Genomic DNA, 21,310 nt, shown 5'->3' with positions numbered 1-21,310 from the left:
CTGGCCTCGAACTTGCAACGATCCTCCTGCCTCAGCCTCCCGAGTGCTGGGATTACAGGCATGCACCACCACTCCCGGCCATCCTAGGCTGGTTTTGATCCTCCAGCCTCAGCCTCCTACAGCTGTCCAGACATCTAAAAATGCCACCCTAAGTGGGCTGGGTCAAGGCTATGGTCTCATCAGCAGGGGGCACACCAGTCTTCTGCTGTCTCCTTTCTCTGCACCATGTATCTATTAATGCAGCCTGTGACAGCTCTGACTTTTTGGCCCCTTACTATGGCTGGTTCCCACTCAGCCCGCACCCCCTACCCCCAAATTCAGTCTTGGTTCATGCAGGCTGCCGATGTAAATAACAGCAGTTGTTGTTTTGGAACCTAAGTAAAATGTCATTCCTGGAGGTAGAGGATGCCCTGCTGCTGAGTGTACAGCCCTCTAGGGGACACTGGTTGGTATGGGTGGCTGCTGGAGATGAGTTCTGGGGTCCCTTCCAAAACTAGTAGTCAGTACCAACAGCCCAGAGAATTATCCTTTGCTGCAGGTAGATGGAGGGGAAATCAGCGAGCACAGGGCATGGAAAGGGTCCCCAGCTGGGAGGCCCAAGGTCAGGCCACCCAAGGGACCTGGAGCCAGCTCTGGCAGCTCCTAGCAGCCTAGGGTCCTGCTGTGGCCCTGGCTGTGCCATTAGAGGTGATGATCACATGCCCAGCACTGTGTGTGAGCTTACGCCCTGTCTCACACCAGTCTCATTCCACTCCCCTGTGATCCCAGGAAACTGAGGCTCAGCAGGGGTGACGCGTGCCCAAGACCACCCACCTAGGTATGGGGCAGAGCCATAGAAGAAAAAAGGTCTCTGAATCCAGGGCTGGCTGTGCTCTTAACCATGGCCCCACAGATATGGAAAATTTGGGGGGAGCCCTTGTCCCTCGCCAAACTTAAAGAGTAAGGGTGCCGTGGCCTCCTGGCCCAGCACCTGAGCTGGTCCCACACAGCTATCCCCGCATCAGGACAGGCAGGCCGTAGGGTCATCCCTGTGGCCCTTGCCAAGGGACCTCTTTTCTTATCTGGAATGTATGGGCGAAGCTGGACATAAGAGCCAAGTCACCACTGGTTGGCGATGCAGGGGGGGGGCGGTTTGAGGACACCCAGGAGGGCTCTGGCAGGGTTGTGGGAGGGCTCTGAGGGCGGCCAAATAAAACCCCTCACCCAGGAGCCCATTCCCTCCTTGTGGCTCCCAGGGAAGAGACTGTGTGCAGAGGCGGGCTGGTGCCTCAGAAGGGTTCCACTGCCAGCCAGGTGGGCAGCACAGCGCCGGCCCAGGTGAGCGCCGACTTACTCGGGTAGCGGTAGTAGAACTCGTTCTCCAGGTCGCTGGAGATGTTCTTGCGCTTTTTCTCTTCTCTCCAGCTGGCATCGGCGTCGGGGTGGTAGCGCACGAACACGCCGAAGAGGACCACCATGGTCACCTGCAGCAGCAGGCAGATGAGCGGCAGCCGCCAGCGAAGGTTGGTGTTCCGGGCCATGCTGCGGGCGCACAGGCAGCGCGGGCAGACAGCGAGGCTTATAGGAGCCGGGGCGGGGCGGCCGCTGGGGGCCGCGGGACAGGTGACCGGCGCCGCCCGCGCGCACAACGGGCCACTGGTCGAGCTGAGCCGAATGAGCCGAAGGCCCGCAGCTCCCGCAGGGCGAGGGCAGCACGCGAACCCGCGGGAAAGGCGGCGGGCAGCGAGCCCATTCCCTGGGGGTTCTCTGGGAATACCTGCCCCCTTTCCCTTAAGTTCCGGGAAACTGAGAAAGAAAGGGGTTTGGGGGTGTCTAAGGGCATCTGTGGGCTCCCACCGAGATCTGATGAAAGAAATTCCCAGGCATGAATCATCATGATCATCGTCTGTTTCAGAGTATCCAATTCCCACAGGACACAGGGACCTAAGTCGGGAGTTTAGTTCACAGTGACAACTCATATCCGTTTCTCAGGTGGGAAAAATGTACCCTGGTTGAGTAAAATGCCGGTAACAGGGCAAAGTGGGTAAAGAGGGTACTGAAACACTCTGTGCCATCCCTGCAACTTTTCTGTAAGTCTAAAACTATTCCAAAACAAAAAGGATGTTAAGGGGAAAAAGTCTATAAAGGATCTTAAGGACAATTTCAGTTTATCACATGTTCATTAACTATGGTTAGAAATTATCTTTAGGTTAATATGTGAATTAACCACAAATTTAAGTTAAATCTATGCCTACTCTATTTTGTCAAAATAAGTTTGATTTTCTAACTTTTCTTATATTGTAGAGATTTTGGGAAAATACAGAGATGCACAAAGAAGGAAGTAAAATCCAACTGTAATCCCACCACCCAGAAGGAACACTGATATTTTGGGGTCTGTATAGTCTTTTTGGCTTGTTAGGGGTAGCGAGAACTGGGGGGGGGGTGAGGGCTTTGATCTGTAATATTGATTCATAGCCTGTTTCACTCAATATTTGTAAACATCTCCCTGTATTACTTTTCTACAAAAACATTTTTTTACAGCAGGATACCATACTTTATCTAGTCATGCCCCTAGTGTTAGACAATGTTTTTTTTTTTTATTTGTTTGGTATTATAAATAATGCTGTCATAACATACAGGTGCAAAAGTCTTCGCCTGTGTTTCCATGAATTCCTAGAGGCAGGATTGTTTTGGGATTCAGGGGGCTGCAGCTAGAGGAGGCAGGACCGATGAGATGACCCTGGGCCCTTTATCCACTTTCTTCTACTCCCACATGGAAAGATTTCCCCCTACCCTAGAAAGCTTTTACCCAGCAAAGCACACATCCACGATCAGGGCTAAGGGGTCTCTCCCAGGAATCCTCACCAGTTTTGGGCTTAACATCTTTGCCAATTGAATTTCAGATTTGTAAAAGCCACTAATGCCATGTGTAACACCTGAGGCTGAGCACCAAGTCAGGGTGGCTCCACTGTGCTGGTTTGGGGCACCAGCATGTCCCACCATCTTGGCAGAGAAGCATCCAGCCAGTTGTGGTGGCACACATCTGCCATCCCAATACTCAGGAGGCTGAGGCAGGAGGATCACCATGAGTTCGAGGCCACCCTGGGCTACATAGTGACAGACTAGGCTAGGTAGGGAGACCCTGTCGCAAGACAGGGCCAGATACCACAGCAGCATTCCCAGCAATAGGGGCCATTCGTTAGGTGCCTGTGGTGGACAGACTCTTTCGATGTATTCTTTGTTTCTCAACTAAACACAGATGGAGATTGTAGCTACATCCTGCAGATGCAAAAACAGAGCCCTCAGCTGATCCCAGGAACTTACCAAGATTCAGACCCTGGGCTGTCTGATTTCAAAGGCTGTCGTCTTTCCAACATCCCAGTCCAACCAGGACTAGAGGAGGTTTGAATTCAAATGTGTACCTTGTCTATTGGGGGCAGACATCTAAGTGTATGGCCATGGGAGTCCGTGGAGGGTAGGAACACGGAGCTGGGTGGGGGAGGCCGCTGCATGTAGATCCATGGGCCTCTGCATCCCACTGAGTTACAGGACATTTATGGGGGAGGGAGGCTGCAATGGCACAGTCCCTGAGACCTGGTCTGGGAGGGGAGGTGACCACCTTAGGGACAGGAAGAGAGAAGTCAAGCTCCTTGGAAGAGCACCAGGCCAGCCCAGCAGGCCACCCACCTCAGGCGAGCCCCAAGTGTGTTCTGATGGGGTGCAGGAGGCTGCAGCAGGGGAGGCAGGGCTGAGGGGATGGCCCTGGGCCCTTCTCCACTTTCTCCCGCCCCAATCTCTACATCCCTCATCCCTCTTTCCTCCCAGCACGATTGCCCTGCCCTTGCCTTCCCTGTTTATCTGTCCAGGATCTTCTTCCTACACCACAAGTTCAGCCCCAAAGAGCGAGAGCAATGAGAAGAGAACCTAGCTTAAGAGAGTTGCTTATTCATTATTTTTACAAATGAAGGGGTGAATGCTTCCTATTTATCTTGCTAATCCAACCATGCACAGCTCAGTATGAGGAGTAAATAGCTGTACAAAGACGCCCTGCCCCTGCACTGTGGATACTTCAGAAGAGGAAGCCAAGGTAGCTAAGCAGAAGGAGCCTTTTCCTGCGGAGTTGAGGGAAGCTTGTTGAGCCCTGGGGTGATCAGGGTGGGCTTCAGGAAAGAAGTCAATTTTCATGTAGGATTTGGAGGGTGGGTAAGAGGTCAGCTTTTTCCCTCTCTGCCCTTGGATTTTCTTGTCCCATGCAGGTGATTCTAGGCCTCCTCCCACATTTCCACCATGGCTTAATACTAGACAAACAGAAACTTGGGGTTGATCTTTGAGACCCAGGTTTAAGATATCCACTGCTTGAGCCCATCAGACCCAGCCAGGATTTACCTTAGGAGCCAGAAACTTCCTCCTAAAATTCAGATTCCTTGATGAGCAGGAATGACTAGACAGGATGGGTCTTGCCGCAGCCAGGGTGAGGCCGGGGCGTAGCAGCCGTGACGGTTGCCAGAGGGAAGACAGAGTCAGGGTGCACAGGTCCTAGTCTCCCTGCGGCAGGTATGGCTGTGTGTGTGTGTGTGTGTGTGTGTGTGTGTGTGTGTTGCAACTGATCTGGACACACAGCCTCTCTGGATCTTATTTCCTCTTCCTGCAGTTGGGCCCCCTGCACAACAGCTCTGCACAGCTTCCTGGTTTGCTGTGGCCCTCAAAGGAGGCCACATTGCATGGTGATGAGCACTTGATTCAGAGGTTAATGGGGCCCTGGTGGAAGTCCCAGCCCTGTTACTTCCTGCTGAGCAACCTCAGGCAAGCTGCTGCGTCTTTCTGGATGTCTCTTTCCCCATCCATACAATGAGGGTGGCAGTAGTCTGTGATGGCTCTGGTGTATGCATGCTTTCTTCTGTTTTATCTTGTCCCCCTCCATACTGGATATTGAACCCTTTTCCCTGAGCTATATCCCCAGCCTTTATTTTTTTCTGTTTTGAGACAAGGTTTGACTGAGTCACTAAGTTTCCCAGGCTGGGCTCAAACTTGATGATGCTCCTGCGTCAGCCTTCCAGGGTTCTAGGATCATGGGAATACATCACTACGACCAGCTGCATTTTTTTTTCAGACAGGGTCTCGCTCTGTAGCCCAGGCTGGCCTTGAACTCACAGCAATCCTCTGCTTCAGCCTCCCAAGTGCTGGGATTACAGGTGTGCAGCACCACACCTGTCGAGATGCTTTTAACAGAGCCTGGCATTCGGTACTCCATGAAACAGCCACTCTTACTTATGTGTGACTAGGGGGCAGCAGGACTGGGGAGACTTTGGCCATCTTATCACTTGGAGTCCCTCAAAGACAAGCGGGCTACCTGCCTAACCCATGGGAGTCTCCAGCGTGGGTGGCCTGGGTGTCAAGTGGAGAGGGGTCAGCCTCTGCCAAGCTCTCTCCTCCAGGACACCTGGTGGGATCAGGGATCCCAGCAGCAGGAAACTGTACTCACTGTATCCAGAAGGACACAGCACCCCTCCCGTGCTCTTCCTGCCACCCTCCAGATGGAACCGAGCAGAAGGGGACTCAGCAGACCAACTCCAGTTAAAGGACCAGCTCCAAAACAATGAGTCTGGATTCCTAGGAAAACAGAGGCATCCAGGAGGAAAAACGTCCTAGGTTAAAGAGACGTAACAAGTACATGAAATGCTTTGCTTCATCTTGATGTGCTACTAGATCAAAACAAGATGCTATAAAAAGTATTGTCAGAGCAATGGGGGAAAATGAAATTAGAATATGTATTCAACTTTATTAATGTAAAGGTTTTGTAAGTGTTGTATATTCACAGTAGCCAAAGGGGGGAAGCAAGCCAAAAGGCCACGGGTGAACAAAAAGAATTTGTAACAAAAACGTTTGCATACACAGAACGGACTATGACTCCTTAAAAATGAAGGAAATCCCGAAATATGACACAAGAAGGGTGAACTTCAAAGACATCATGCTCAATGAAGTAAGGTGGCCACAAAAGGACATATAGTGTCTGACAATTCCATTGTCTGGGGCACCCGGAGTAATTGTATTTATGGAGACAGAAAGTATAATGCTGGTTGCCAGGGGCTGGGGAGGAGTCCTGCTGGATGTGCAGTCTCAGTGTTGCAAGGTAAGAAAGTCCTGGAGATGAGTATGCTGACAGCTATACAGTGTACTTAATGCCACTTCACTTAACATGATTAAAATAGTAAACTTTATGTCATGTATTCTTTGTTTTTGGTACCGGGAATCAGATTCAGGGCCTTGCACTTGCCGCAGGTGCTTGTACCACTGAGCTATACCCCCGGCCCTATGTCATGTATTCTTTTATTTTTTTTTTTTAATGAAGTAATAAAACTTATGACAATTAAAAATAAAAACTCAAGGGAAAAAAATCTGTGGGAACATACTCAAAGTGTTATTAAGATTAGCATCAAGAGCCAAAAGGGCATGGTGTCTCATGCCTGTTGAGAGGCTGAGTCAGGAGGATCGATGCAAGTTCAAGACCAGCCTGGGCTATAAAGTGAGCTAAAGACCAGCCTGAACTGCATAGCGAGGCCCTGTCTCAAAAAGACAAAAAAAAAAAAGAAAGATTAGCATCAAGATGTGTGTGGTGGCATATGCCTGTAATCCCAGCTACTCAGAAGGCTGAGGCAGGAGGGTGGCAAGTTTAAGATCAGCCTGGGCAATTTAGGGAGAACTTGATCAAAATAAAAAATAAAAAGGGGCCTGGAGTGTCGCTCAATGGTGAAACATATATGCAGCATTGCACAAGGCCCTGGATTGGATTCTTAGTTCTAGGGAAAAAATAGCATCAAGTGCAGTGAGGAGCAAGTGGGTAGGGAACAGAAGTAGGAGGGGGGCTTCACTGTGTTCCTTTTAATGTTTTTTTCAATGATTGTATTGCCTACTCAAATACCAAAAAATATAATAAAATTTTAAAAATAGCTCTTCCTGGTATTGAACCAAAAATCTATCCTAGAACCACGTCAAGCCCCTCAATCTTCCAGTAAGTGCCATAAGACAATCTCTTGCTCCTCTGAGCTTCCTCCTCAGCTTTATTCCTTCCTCTCAGCACTGGGGACACTGACTATCGCACCTGGGGTATCTGTGGCCTGGGACTGTCTACCTCTCCGACCTCCGAAGGGGACACCTCCCCCCACCCACCCACCCTCACTCCCAACCCCTCACCCTTACTCACAGGGCAGTCTGCAGGACACCTGGGCTGCCCACTAGGGAAGCAAGAGGTCCCCATTGGCTCTACCCCCTGTTCACAATGGCCCAATCAGGAGGCAGCACGTGGCTCAACCAATGGACTCCCTCTTCCTTCCAGCTGCTGTCTAAGCAGTGTTGAAAAAGAGTTAGTTGGTGCTTGCGGAAGGCATTTAACCCAGCACCACCCAGTTTGGTGGCCCAAACTCTTTGAGCTGGACAGTTAAGGACAGTTTCTCCTTCATGCGGGTACTTGCTGCCCAGTCTTTCTTGGTTCTGGTCCATTTCCCAGTTCTGGCCTCCCAGCCTCCATCAGCTCTGTGTACTGAAGGCCTTCCAAGCCAAGCGTGCTGATGCTTGCCTGTAATGGCAGCACTTTGGGAAGCTGAAGCAAGAAGAGCACAAGTTCAAACGCAGGCCGAGTAACTTAGCAACTTTGTGAGATTGTCTGAAAATAAAAATTAATGTTTTTTTGAAGGGTTGGGGATGTACCTCAGTGCAAGGGCCCTGGGTTCCACCCCCATACTTCAGGGGTGGGTAGGAGTGGAGTGAGTCTTCCAGTAAGTTGCCTTTGCTTACAGTAAACCCAAAACAGGTCCCATAGCTCATGAGCAAGAATCCCAACTGCTAGAAGCCCCAGTTTACAAAAAAAAAAAAAGAACTAGGAGATGTGGCAGAGTGTATTCCACAGGGCTTTCTCCATTCTATAGGCTGGTCAACAATATCCTTCCAAGGAGAGGTGGGGTCTGTGTCCCCTCTTCCTGAATCTGGGCTAAGTCCAAATAAAGCATGGCTGGGATGACAGCCTGTGATCTCCGCAGACATAGGAAGCCATGCGGCTTTTGCCTGGTGCCCGTGAGATGCTTGCTGTGGAAGAAGGTCGGGGCAACAATCTCTAATGAGCTCCAGCTGTGTGAGTCACCTCGCACACCAGCCTAGTCCGGCCTTCACGTGGTGACAGCCCCATCAGACATCTGACTGCAGCTGCACTGATCCTCTGGTAAACTGCTCAGAGCCACTATGCAATTGCTTTAAGCCACTGGGCGTGGGGATCATTTGTTATGCAGCAGTAGAAGATAGGAAATAACTTTCTGACTACTCCTCGCTGCCATGAGGTGAGCACTTTCCTCCACCGCACCCTCCCACCAGATGTCTCTGCCTCACTTCGGCCAAAAAGCTATGGAGCCACTGAGCAGGGACCAGAGCCACTGATACCACTGCAGACCCTGCCAGCTTCCGTGACCAGCAGCAAGCCAGGAAAGGAGGGAAAGGAGCCGGCACAGGAGCTCCTGGAAGGTGTCTGCCTACTCCTGGAAAAGACATGGATATTCCTCCCTCTTATTAGCCTGTCTCCCTCCCTCATTATTCCTATCTTCTGCCAGTGTCCTACAGTGCAGCAGTTGATTTGTGAGTAAAAACCCCTTTTCTCCATTCTTTGGCCAATGAATAAGACAGAAAGAAGAAAAAAAGGAAAAAACCCTAGAAAGTATAAAACTCAGGGGCTGGGGATTTAGCTCAGCGGCAAAAGCGCCTGCCTGGCAAGCGCAAGGTCGTGAGTTCGGTTCCCAGTACCGGAGAAAAACCAAAAAAAAAAAAAAAAAAAAAAACTCGTTTGCTTGCTTTCTTGTCTTGCTCCACAGAAAACTATATCCTTAACATTCAGAAAGATAACAGAATGAAAGGTAAGGAAACCTACATTTACTGAGCCCCATCATGGGACAGATCTTTTTCATGTGACACCTTGAAGAATCTGTGAGTTAGGGACAATGCTTCCTTTCTCAAAACAGAACATTGGGGTTTGGAGGAGACAAGCCTGCTGGTAGTCAAGTTTTAGATCACAGAGCTGATGTTCTCCCTGCTGGAGCAAAACAACCAAAAGAAAAATGAAAGAGTTGCTCAAGGCCAGCCTGAATTGCATGCCAAGACCCTGTCTCAAAAAGACAAAAAACAACAACAACAACAACAACAACAAAAACAAACTAAAGGGTCAAAAGTTAGGGAAGGCTGGGCACAGTGGTGCTTTGGGAGGCTGAGGCAGGAGGATTGCAAGTTCAAACCCAGCCTGAGCAATTTAGAGACTTAATGAGATCTTGTCTCAAAATAAAAAGAGTTGAGGATATAACTCAGTACAAAGGCCCTTGGTTCAATTCCCAGTAACACCACACACACACACACACACACACACACACACACACATACACACACACAAGTTAGAGAAGGAAGTTGAGCGTAACAACACACTTTAGCTAGGAGAAAGATGCCAGAGTTCTGTGACCACTTTAAAGGAATTAAAGTGTCCCCGGTACCGGAGAAAAACCAAAAAAAAAAAAAAAAAAGGAATTAAAGTGTCCATATTGCTTAATCCCACACATTAGTCAAATGACAGGTGAAAGATGCCATTCACAAGCCGAGCTGAGTGGTGAGAGTGCTCCTAGAACCTTGCAGCATACAGTGGTACAAAGGAGACTTCTGGAGCCCTCATGCATGCATGTCACCGCCTCTGGAGCTCAAAGGGCAGTGACACCTTGCTGAGCTCCTGCAGGAGCCAGGCATTTTCATGTACAGCATCCCTAATCCTGTGAGACTGGCATCATTATCCCTTGTGACAGCTGGGAAAACAGTCATAGGTTTTACATATTTGGGCCAAATGTTACACAACTAGGAAGTGCAGGCCAAACAAAGGTCCCCATAAAACAAGGCGTCAGGGGTGGAGGAGGGTTGTCAGCCGTGCATCCCCGCTGGCGGAGAGCCCCAAAACTGACACTCAGACACGGGTAGGCTGTGGCACTGAGAGATGTGCGTAGGAGGGGAACAGGCAGAATGTGCTGGCCCCTAGGGGACATTGTGTCAAAGATGCCAGAGAAGGAGCAGGATCCTCATCACTCTAGACTGGGACAGAACCTGCGTCGATGACATCGCACCCTTACTCCCCAGCTAGGAGAGGCCACCTGGTCAACTCCTTGACTCAGTCAGGAGGCCACTGCTACCACAGAGAAAAAGGGACACACTCGAGGTCCCCAGCATGGCAGCCACGGGACAAGACCAGAGCTCTCCCGTTCCTGACTGGGTGGTGCTCAGTGTCACCTTCCCATGCTCCGGGAACACACGTGGGCTTTACCCAGGGTGACCCCTCACACGTGCCATCCAGGCAGGAATGGGAAGGGGGGTTATTAATAATTACCCCAGGAGAGCAGGTGCAAACAGGACCGCCCTGGACTAGTGGGACATACAGTCATCCTAGCATGACAGCTGGGTGCCACCCACCTACCACCAGCAAAGCGTCTTCGCTGGCTTGTGGGCAAAGGAACCTGGAAATTTATCATCACCCTGCAAATTCAATAGGAGCCACTGAGGAACCCTGAGGCTCTCATCTTTCCAGGGTCTTCAGGGTATCCCATAACTAGCTACCCCATAGCTGGCCTCTGTCCCCACTCTGAACTGTGCATACAAAACAGCCCCATTTATACTGTTCCCATCTATCCCAGGGCAAGGTCCCTGCTAAGCCCTGGCAAACTCCAGTTTCAGGTGCCTCTCACTGGTGACACCCACTGAACTCAAACCATCTGCACTGCAGGGCTGTGAACAGGGCCTGCCTATGCACCATAGGACAGGGAAGGACAGTCTCTCCTGGAAGCCCGGTCATGGTGGAAACATCCAGGATGTGAGAAATTTACCAAGTGGCCTGGGCTGGCTGTGTTGTCCCTACTGGACCCCTGCTGTGTGTCCCGGAGCCATGGGACCCCTTGCTTTTCTACTAGGAAGCTGGGACCTCCTCTCACACCCTATGAGTTTTTGCAAAGGAGAAGTAGAGTGCCTTGGGGACACACAGGGCAAGGTAGACGCTGGGTGGATCTGACAGTTTGTTACTCATGTCTCTGATTGACCGTGCCTTCCATACCCTCACACTTGTGATGCCTTTTGCCATCATGACTCTGAGCCTGGTCATGTAATTTTCTTGGGCTATTGGCACATCAGCAAGATGACATAATCACAAGCTTGAAAGTCATATGTGCTTTGGGCTTCCCCTCTGGGGGACCACTATGGGCAGGTAAAGAAGCCCAGGCTAGCCTGTGGAGGCCCTGGGACAGCCTACAACCAATTCCAACTTCCAGAGGGAGGGCCCTGTAGAGATTCAGCCCCAACAGCACCACATGTGGACTGTAGCCACATGAATGTGTCCGGAGGAATTACCCAGTCCAAACTGCTGAAGTATACCATCATAGGCACATAAAATAGTCATTACTTTAAGTCACTGCGTTTTAGGTAGTATGTTACACAGCACCAACTAACTAATATATTGGTTTAATGTCTCTGCTGTAGCTGGGACTGGGTCTACATTATTTGGTGACTTACATCCAGTGCTTTGAATTCACAAATGAGTCAAATAACCTGGTTCTTAGTCCTAAAGAGTCTGAAAACCCAAGAGTTTCTGCTCCAGCAGCCTGACAAGCTGCCCATCCTGGGTCAGTAGGGTCAGGGCTGGGACATGTCTTTCAGGCTAGGGCAACCAGTACTTCCCAGGCCATGGTGGAGGGTCAAGAAGTGGGTGGGACCTGAGCTACTCCAGTCTGATACCCAGGACTTTCACTGATAGTGACAGGCAAGGAAACAGATTGTTGCTCCCTGGGGCCCTTGGAAGGAGCTCAGCGCAGCCAAACCCTCAACATTGACTCAGCCACTGGACTCATTTGAATATCAGTTCTCCAAAGGTCACTATAAGAGAACGGATTTGTGCTGTTTCAGCCATAAAGTCTGTGGTGACTTTAAAGCAGTCCCGGGAGACCAACACAGGCACTGTCCCAGGCCTGTGAGTGGGAAGCTCTGCAGGTGCGACCAGCACCCAGCCTTCCGGGGACCCAGGGACACGGCAGGGTGAGAACCTCGACCCTCAGCATACATCAGACGCAGGCCAGGAGTTTCCAAAATCCCAACACCCAGCTCCACTCCTGGAAATTCTGATGTAACTGCCCTGGAGTGGAGCTGAGACCCGATTTTCAAAGCTTTTTCTGGGATTGTAGTACACCAATCAGAAGACTTAGGGTTCCCTCCTGCACCCCTACTCTCTTCCTTTTTCCCCTGAGAAACTGGGTCCTTCATCTTCTTTTTTTTTTTTTTTTTTTTTGGTTTTGGTTTTTCTCCGGTACCGGGAACCGAACTCACGACCTTGCGCTTGCCAGGCAGGCGCTTTGCCGCTGAGCTAAATCCCCAGCCCCTCCTTCATCTTCTTTTTCCTTCTTGTCTGAGCAGTCAGTGGGCCTGTTCCTGAGATGGCAGAGAGGGGTTTGCCAATATTTCTAATTGAAGCAAAAATTATATATGCTATCTATTTAAACACACTTGTATACAAATTTTATTAAATATGAAATTTTCTAATGAAATAAAAATTATATTTACTATAGACAAGGAGAATCATATTTAATATAGGACATTTTCTATGTATATCTGTCTCAAACTTCAGTGCAGGAAGAGATTTAGTCACGCATTCCCAAAAGAAAGAGCTCTGCGACCATCTGGTTCTACACGCCCTATCCAGTTGGGGAAACTGAGGCCAAAAAAGAGGCAGTGATAGTCCAAAGTGATAGGAGTGAAGCCCTGAACCTCGGACAAAATCCTGATTTTTTGCTCTAAAATCTGTGGCCCTTCCACCTGCCGGCTGGGCCGGCTCTGCTCCCTGGAGTGCAAAGGGAGGGAGGTGTTCCAGCAAGGACCGGACCCTCTTCCCCCACCCCGACCCCATCCGGATTTTCGGGCTGGCCGAAGAGGGCCTGTGCAGTACGCAAGGTTGGAATCCGCTGGAGGTGACCTTGAACTGGGGCCCCAACGGCAGGAGCGATTCTGATGGCTCAAGATAAGGGGAGACCTGCGGGAGGAGAGGCAGCCAGCCGCGACTATCGCATCTGCAGAGAGGCCCGCGAGCTGCGGCCTGCCCTGCGCTGGAGGGGTCGACTGAGGGGACAGGAAGGGAACGGGGAGGAGAGGGCAGGGCGTGGCCGGGCTTCGGGGAAGACCTGCAGGCACAGCCCCCTCCCACGGAAGGGGCCTTGGGCCAACAGAGGCGGGAACCCGCGCCCCTCCCCGCTGCAAGTCGCCTGGTGGGGGGCTGCAAAGCAATCGTTTGGGGACAGACGCTAACATGAGGTCCTGAAAAGCACAGGCAGTGTTTGGTCTCACAGAATGTGCCACTTTCACAGAATCTGTGTGACCTGGAGGAAGCCTCTGAGCCTCGCTGGGCCAGTTTCCTCTGTGGTAGAACAGGGATAATACAGAAGGTGGGTCCCGCGGGGATTTGAGAAAGGGCTGGGAACAGGAACTGGTACCATATATGCAAATAGAGCTTAGGAGAGGGCAGGCAGCCGCCCAGCGCCTGCTAGGCGCTCTCAGGACAGGGGCCTGGCCGGAACTGTCACCTTTACTTTGGCTGCTGATGTCCTTGCTCCTCTAATGTGCACTTACGCGGAGTGTCTGCTGTCCCCTTGGGGGACTCTAGACCCAGTGTGAGGTTTTTCTACCCACAGAAGCACTTACAACACCTGAGGGGAAAAATTATTGGCCTCAAAGGATGAAATGAAAACTGAAATATCAAAATTGCTGTTTTGTTAAATGTCCATAAAACACACTATTATTTCAGCTTTATTACCCGTGTTCAGAAACATTTCATATTTTATATGTTGGAGTTTTCTCATTCTTCAAGAATTTAAACTGGACGAAGTGGCACATGCCTGCAATCCCTGCTACCCCAGGGGGTGAATCAGGAGGATCACCAGTCGGAGCTTAGCCTGGGTAACTTAGTGAGACCCTGCCTCAAGATGAAAACAGAAATGGCTGGGGATGTAGCTCAGTGGTACAGCACTCCTAGGTTCTATCCCCAGTAATAAAATACGCAATAATAATAATAATAGTACTTTAAATGAGTGATGATGACTAAGTAATTACAATTACAATCTAAGCTGTGACCAAATAATACAAAATTATAAGCATTATTCTAGTATCATTGTGAGAGCTGAAAAATGCAAGCATTTTGGATCTGTTTGAGGCTATATAGAAGTTGAAGGGATGAGCAGGAACACCGTCCTCCAAACTCGGGATGGTAGTTACCTCCGCAGTGTTGGGAGAGGATGTCAGAGAAGGTCCCCAGGATGTTTATAAAACCATCAAATGACATTTTATTTGCTAAACTGAGTGGTAAATCCCACAAGTTTTTATTGTATTATTCTTTGTCACTTTTTCTACATATGAAAAAAAGTTGTAACAAAATTGAAATGTATGTTTTTGTGGGAAGAAGGGAAAAAAATTTCTTCCCAATAATTTCAAGTTATCTATCTCATGGCATATTAATTTCTAATGTGACATGGGGGGTATTTCATCTGGAAGGTAAAGCTGCCAAAAGTACAAGTCCTCAGTGCCTTGACTTTACTCCTCTCCAGGTGTCTTTGTTCACACAGAAATTGAGCAAGAGGGTGAGGGTGGGAGCTGAGGGCCGGGAGATGGGGTCAGTCAGCTAAATCAGAGAGTCTGCAACAGAATGAATATGATGGCTTCTAAATTCATGCGTTGAAGTTCTAATTCCCAGGGTGGCTATACTTGGAGTAAGGACACATGAAGGTTAAATGAGGTCATACGGGTGCAGTTCTGATCTGATACGGTCAGTGTCCCTAGAAGAGACACCAGAGGAGTTGCTGCCTAGAGAATGATCAAAATTACAGTGAATACTACTGCCAAGCGCCATCCAACAGAAAGATGGGTTTGTACAAACGTGACAGTCTACTCTCATCCGCCCTGTTAACTGGACCTGGCACTGTGCAGCTTCTGGCTGTTCTCCAACAGCAAAATGATCATGAAAGGTAAATGTTTTGAATCAGTTCAGGACATGGAGGCAGCTGCAGCAGCACAACTAGAGACACTCGTGAAAGAGGACTCCCGGGACTGCTGCAGAAAGTGGTGAGATGATGGGATAAATACGTTGGAAGTGAGGAGTATTTTGAGGGAGATTAATGGCAATGTGTTTTTCTTTGTAATAATTTTTAAAATTGAAACACACCACATTTTTATCAACTACCTCTTGTATGTGACAGCACAGAGAAACAGAAGCTATGTGCAAGCCAGGAGGACGGCCTCCATCAAAGAAATTAATTGGCTACCACCTTGATCTTGGATCCCAGCCTCAGACCTACTAGAAATAAATTTCTGCTGTTTAATTCATCCAGTTCATGGTGTTTTATTATGGTACCCGAGCAAGCTCAGATAGGGACTCAGCTGCTTATTGGTCAGCCAAGATGCTGATTAAAGTGAACGGCTCAGGCCAGGGATATAGCTCAGCGGCACAGCGCCTGCCTGGCAAGAGCAAGGTCCTGAGTTTGATTCCCGGTACAAAAAAAAAAAGAATGGCTCCTTTTTTGTGGAATGTTGTTCTGACCAAATTGATCAGGATTAGAGGTCACTCACAATAATGATAGTCATTATTGTTATTCACACTCAAACCAAAGCCACTTGTAATATTCACAAAAAGAGAACACAACAAAGGAAGTTAAGATGATAAAGACTCCCAGAACCTCAGCCCTCAACCCAACCTGTCTCAGGAGGAGACAAGAGGCAACTGGACAGTGGGGCACTGTGTCCACTGATCTGCTGCACGTACTGACAGGGCTGAGTCTGCATGCTTGTGGAATTAACAGATTAATGATCATCAGTGAATCAATCAGCTAATCCCTGGCCTCTGGAATTCTATAGCTGGAGTCACTGGAAAACATGAGTCTGAATGATCATCCTAATAAAAAAACTAAGCAATATTAAATTAAGCATCTTTTTAAAAATATCACTGAACTAGCCAGATATAGTGGCACATACCTGTAATCCAAGCACTTGGGAGGCTGAGGCAGGATGATCGCTATGAGTTTGAGGAGTTTGAGGCCATCCTGGGCCACATAGTGAGTTTAAGCCCAGCTTGAATTAGATAGTGAGACCCTGTCTCCAAAAAAATAAAAAATAAAAAATAAAAAAAAGAACAAAAACTGAGGGTAAAGGAGTCCCTGATCCAGCTAGTACTGTGAGGGGTTCTGCTGGACACTGGTGACCTTGAGCTTGCCCTTTGGTGGCTGAGAGGGGAGAAGATGGGTTTCAGGGTCCACTCAGTGACAGGGGAGAAAACAGGGCCTTCACACCGTAAACCTTATCAATAGGAAGGAAGTATACCATACCATTTACAAATAATAATAACATATATAATAATCAGTACTGTGAATGTCACACATGCAACTGATCCACACAAAATACACATGTTCATTGTTACCAACTCTCATATCATTGGCCCACATGTGGCTTGAATTCACCATAGTTCTGATGTGTCTGATGTTCACACTTTTAAGTTTAGGAGGAAGAGGAAATGAAACAATAAAACATGTTAGAACTTCATGCACTGGGCAACAATGTAAGCTATTTCCTAGCTGAGTCAGATGGTAATTTTCAATCACTGGAATAATATTTCCTTTATTTTCTTCATGCTATTCATAATGTCAGACTATAACCACAAACACAATTTTAAATTGAACTTGAATTATTAACATCCCCCTTCTTTTTTTTTTTTTTTTTTTTAATACTGAGGATTCACACTGAGCTACATCCCCAGCCTTATTTTATTTTTTATTTTGAGATAGGGTCTTGCTGATTTGTTAATTTCCCCAGGCTGGGCTCAAACTTGCAATCCTACTGCCTCAGCTTCACAAAGTGCTGGGATTACTGCTGTGCACCAACACACCCAATTTCCATTACTCTCTTAAGTCTAGGTAATCAATAAAACAATAAACCAAGCCTCACTCTGTAGCATTTGCTGGTTCCTGTGTTGTAAATACTCCCGCCATGACTGATTCCAAGCTCCTGACGTGATGTCACTGAACACAGAGCTGAGGAAAGACATACACAGCCATTGGTTAGTATTCCCATCATTATGCAGACCACGGATTTGAAGAAGAGCCAAATCCATGTTCACACATCAAAACTAATTGAAGTAAAAAGTTCAGTGGATGACCATATGGATCCTTTAGCCCCAGATGAGCTGGTGCTATACAGAGCAGATAGATAAAGACCATCCTTACCAAGCTGAGCCCAAACGGAAGATGTGTGAGCAAGATCAATGCTTGGTGTTTTTGAAGCTACTGAATGTTTGGGAAGTTTGTTATGAAGCAATGAGACAGCAATTAGACATGTTCTGAAATGCTTTTTGAATGACAGAGTGAGAGAGAGAGAGAGAGAGAGAGATGGGCTGCAGTTAGTCTGCTGGGAATGGCAAAGAACTTCCTGCTGGATGATTCAGGCAGCAATTGGTGGTGGTGAGGAACTCTTAGTGCAGGAGTTATGGATTAATGAGAATGTGCTAGTTCTTTCTTGAAACTTATACAGAAAAGAGGTCTATTCGGCTCACTGTTTTGGGTTGGAGAGGCTGAATTTTCAAACAGCATGGGGATGGTTCCAGCAACAGCCTCATGGTCATGGCATCATGGTAGACACATAGGCAAGAGGAATCACACAGCGAGACAGTAAGTCAGAGGAAAATGTGCTAATCCTTAAGGATGTGTTATGTATTGGGGAAAGACATGTCTGTCCCTTTGGATGGCATGTGAAAAATGCTGGTGGCAGGTTTGGTTTGAAAAACCATAAACAATATTACAATATAACATTATACTTATAGGGGGGACAATGACTAATGGCCTAGCCAGCATCTACTCTCCTTACTACAGAAGCCCAGTTGTTTTAAGGTGACCACGCACCTAGCTAAAACGCCTTCCCAGACTCCCTCACAGCTAGTGCAGCCATTTGACAGTTCTGCCATACAAAGTATATAGTAGTAAGTCCCCAACTTATGAACACTGAAGTTGTGAACTTTCACGGATACGAACAGATCTCACATTTGTTTTTTTAATGCTTTACATCATATATGTGTTAAAGGTATGTAAGACTCACTTTGTTGGATTTAGGCACAGATCTGACTTATGTATGGAACTCATTAAGTCAGGGATTTACTGTACCTATCATGATTCCATTTTTATATAAAAAAGCTACACCCAAAAATGTTAATAATAGTAGATTTATGGATGGTATTTATTTTCTTTGTAAGTACACTGTCTGAATTTTTAAAATAACAGTATTTTTATTCATGATTTAAAATTATTTTCATTTTGAAAACAATCAAATAGATATTAAAATAATTATTTTTTTTCACAAAACTTCACAAAAGTAACAAGAATTAGCATACAGAATTCAGTTAAACAATATTAGGAACAATCTGGATTTCATATTCAAATAAAAATGTTGGAGCTGGGCATGGTGTTGCACACCTGTAATCCCAGCTATGTGGGAGTCTGAGGCAGAAGGATTGAAAGTTCAAGCCCAGCCTCTAGCGAGACCCTATCTCACAATAAAAAATAAAAAAGACCTGGGGATGTAGCTTGTGGTAGAACACTAGACTACAAAGCTCTGGGTACAATTTCCAGTAGCAAAAAAAAAAACCAAAACAACAAACACCATAATTCAGATGTTGGGATATTCTCATTTTGATGCCATTTCTGGTTACAAAGGCCTCCAACAAAATGATTATTATGATAGCTTTGTTTTTGTGTGCAATTTGCTTTTCTATTTTTATGTCCAGAGACAGCTCTTCTTAAAGGATTCTGTGTACTTGGGGCTTAGGTGTAGAAGCTGGAGACGGAGAGAGGGCTTGGGGACACAGCCAGGGCCTTACAGGGGAATAATCAGTCCCCCAGACCCAGGAGTCTGCGTCCAGACCAGACAGAGCCTGGATCCTGGCCAAGCCTCCCTTTCTCCAGCAGTACCTTCTTTACATTTCCTTGGCCAGGTTTCAGAGGATCCCCTGCACCACCTCACCCTGAGCATCAGCAGTCTATTTTAGCCTACTCTCACCTTGATTCTGACATCCTGAGTGCCTTTTCTTTTCAGATACTTGTTTTGCAAATACTTTCTCCTCGTCTGCAGCTTGCTCATTTATATTCTTTTTTTTTTGTTGTTTTTCTCTGGTACTGGGAACCGAACTCACGACCTTGCACTTGCCAGGCAGGCGCTTTTGCCGCTGAGCTAAATCCCCAGCCCCTGCTCATTTATATTCTTAACAGTATTTTGGATGAACAATTTTTAAAATGTTGATGAAATCTACTTGATCTTTTTTACTTATGGTTATGGCTTCTTCCATTCTTTTTTTTTTTTTCCTGGTACCGGCAATCGAACTCACCTTGCGCTTGTCAGGCAGGCGCTGTGCTGCTGAGCTAAATCCCCAGCCCCGGTTATGGCTTCTTAAGAAAACTTTTCCTACCTGGAACCACAAAGACATCCCCGTCTGTTCTCAAGTTTCATTGTGTTAGTGTCTATGTTTGTATCTATGACCTGTCTCGCATGACATTTTGTGTGATGTGAGGTAGGAGCTGAGGTTTATTTTTTCTCTATGGATACACACCTAACACAGCCTCCTTTATTAAAAATGTTTTGGAGGCTGAGGGTGTGGTTCAGTGGTAGAACTTCTGCCTAGCCACAGAGGTCTGGCCTTTAGACATGGTTTTGCCCAGGGAACACTGCTGCGGTGGGAGGAAAAGTAGCACCCCAGACCTCCAGCTAGCAGGGTGTACCCCACTCCACCCTCCTCAGCAACTCTGAACCGAAATCCTGCCCCTTCCCCCAAAGCACAGGGACCATTCAATCTACTGCGTGATATTCAGCAACCTCCCTAGACTTTCTGAGCTATGAAAATGAGGATTTAAAAGATTACTCTGAAGAAATTTTGAGGATTAAATATGAACATCCTGAAGCGCAATGCCAGGCACTCAGAAAGTGTTCAGTAAGCACTATTTCTCTCCCTTTTTATGTTCTTCTCTGTAACAGGCAAACTGCAATTCAGGCCAGGTGAACTGCAAGCTCCCAGAAGGAACCACCGTTGTTTTTTCATGCCCAGAAATACTGCCCCAGTGAGTGGCCACCCCAGAGAACCCTGATAGCACAGCAGTACCAAGATCCTCAGCAGAATGGATGCTGGGGCAAGTGGCTGCTGTCCTCAGAAGATCTGCCTCTTCTTGAGACCTGCCAAAGATATATATTCTTTGTGTCTTTGCCAATTAAACTTCTCAGATCTGAGGCTTCAAGACTCCCTGCCCAAGTGGAGCTGAAGATCTTTGCACAGCTCAACTGTTTCTTCAAAAGAGCTGTGTAGTGATGCATGCCTGTAATCCCAGCACTCAGGAGGCTGAGGCAGGAGGATCATGAGTTTGAGACCAGCTTGGGCTGCATGGGGAGTTCCAGGCCAGCCTGGACTACAGGGTGACGCCCTATTAGGGAAAACAACACAGGGAAGGAGGAGGAAGAGATTTTCATCCTTGTAGCCCTCATGTAGAAATGAGTCTCAGTGTGAGGGGAATATATTCATACAGCCAGACTCCAGCCCAACCCGGTTCAGAATCTTTGGGGCCAGCTGCAGGTATTTATTTTTAAGGCCCCAGGAGCTTCTAATGCATAATCAGGGTTAAGAACTACTGGTCTAATCCAACCTCCTCATTGTAGAGATAAAAACACATGTGCAGACCACATGCTCAGAGGGCCCTGTGCTTGGTTGAATGCTCAGATGTTGCCACCATGAAATTCTTAATTGTTAAACAAGGAACCCTGCAGTTTTACTTTGCACAAGGCCCTGTAGGTTACACAGCTGATCCTGGCCCATCACACTGCTCTCAGAGGCAAAGTAAATTCTCACCTCATTAAAGAAGGGAGAAAGGCCCTGGGAGTGAGGAGGGAGGGTGAAGTACAGTTTTCCCAGCCCATGTGATCTGCCTGCCCTTCTACTGCCAGTGAAATGGAGATGTCCACTCCTTGGGGTCAGGGAGGGACGCTGTCCTCACATCTCTTGGGAGAAGCCATGGGGATGATGCGGAGACTGCCAGGCCTCTTCCTACCTATTAGAGATCCTCTGAGCCTCAGTTTTCTGTTTTGTTTTATTGGTATGGGGAATCGAACTCAGGACCTTGTGCTTGTGCCGCTGAGCTATATCCCCAGCCCGGACCTCAGTTTTCACATCTGTAAAAGGGAGGAAATGATGCCTGCCTTACAGAATTACTCTGAGGAGTACCAAGCA

At 47.7% G+C, this 21,310-nt stretch overlaps 1 protein-coding gene and 1 long non-coding RNA gene across 3 annotated transcripts in view; one reads left to right on the top strand and one right to left on the bottom strand.

The window, feature by feature from the left end:
* Positions 1-1,646, bottom strand: part of Rhcg (Rh family, C glycoprotein) — an 18,284-nt gene extending 16,638 nt beyond the window's left edge. The window contains exon 1 of the mRNA XM_005381554.2: positions 1,334-1,646. Within this exon, the coding sequence (XP_005381611.2) occupies positions 1,334-1,520 (187 nt within the window). The 5' untranslated portion in view covers positions 1,521-1,646. The remainder of the gene's footprint in view (positions 1-1,333) is intronic.
* On the top strand, positions 1,413-4,917 carry LOC102029076. 2 transcript variants are annotated; one of them, XR_001233374.1, is made up of 5 exons: positions 1,413-1,502; positions 2,284-2,371; positions 3,239-3,381; positions 3,805-4,066; positions 4,631-4,917. It is a non-coding gene; the product is annotated as an uncharacterized LOC102029076 (long non-coding RNA). The 2 variants fall into 2 exon arrangements; XR_001233373.1 differs by having other exon boundaries at positions 3,239-4,066.
* The last annotated feature ends 16,393 nt before the right edge of the window (positions 4,918-21,310 follow it).

This window comes from Chinchilla lanigera, unplaced genomic scaffold (assembly GCF_000276665.1).
Source record: "Chinchilla lanigera isolate Chin_1 unplaced genomic scaffold, ChiLan1.0 scaffold00015, whole genome shotgun sequence".
Taxonomy (NCBI): Eukaryota; Metazoa; Chordata; class Mammalia; order Rodentia; family Chinchillidae; genus Chinchilla; species Chinchilla lanigera.
Note: the sequence above shows the minus strand (reverse complement) of the source record. Positions and strands in the feature narration are given on the sequence as shown.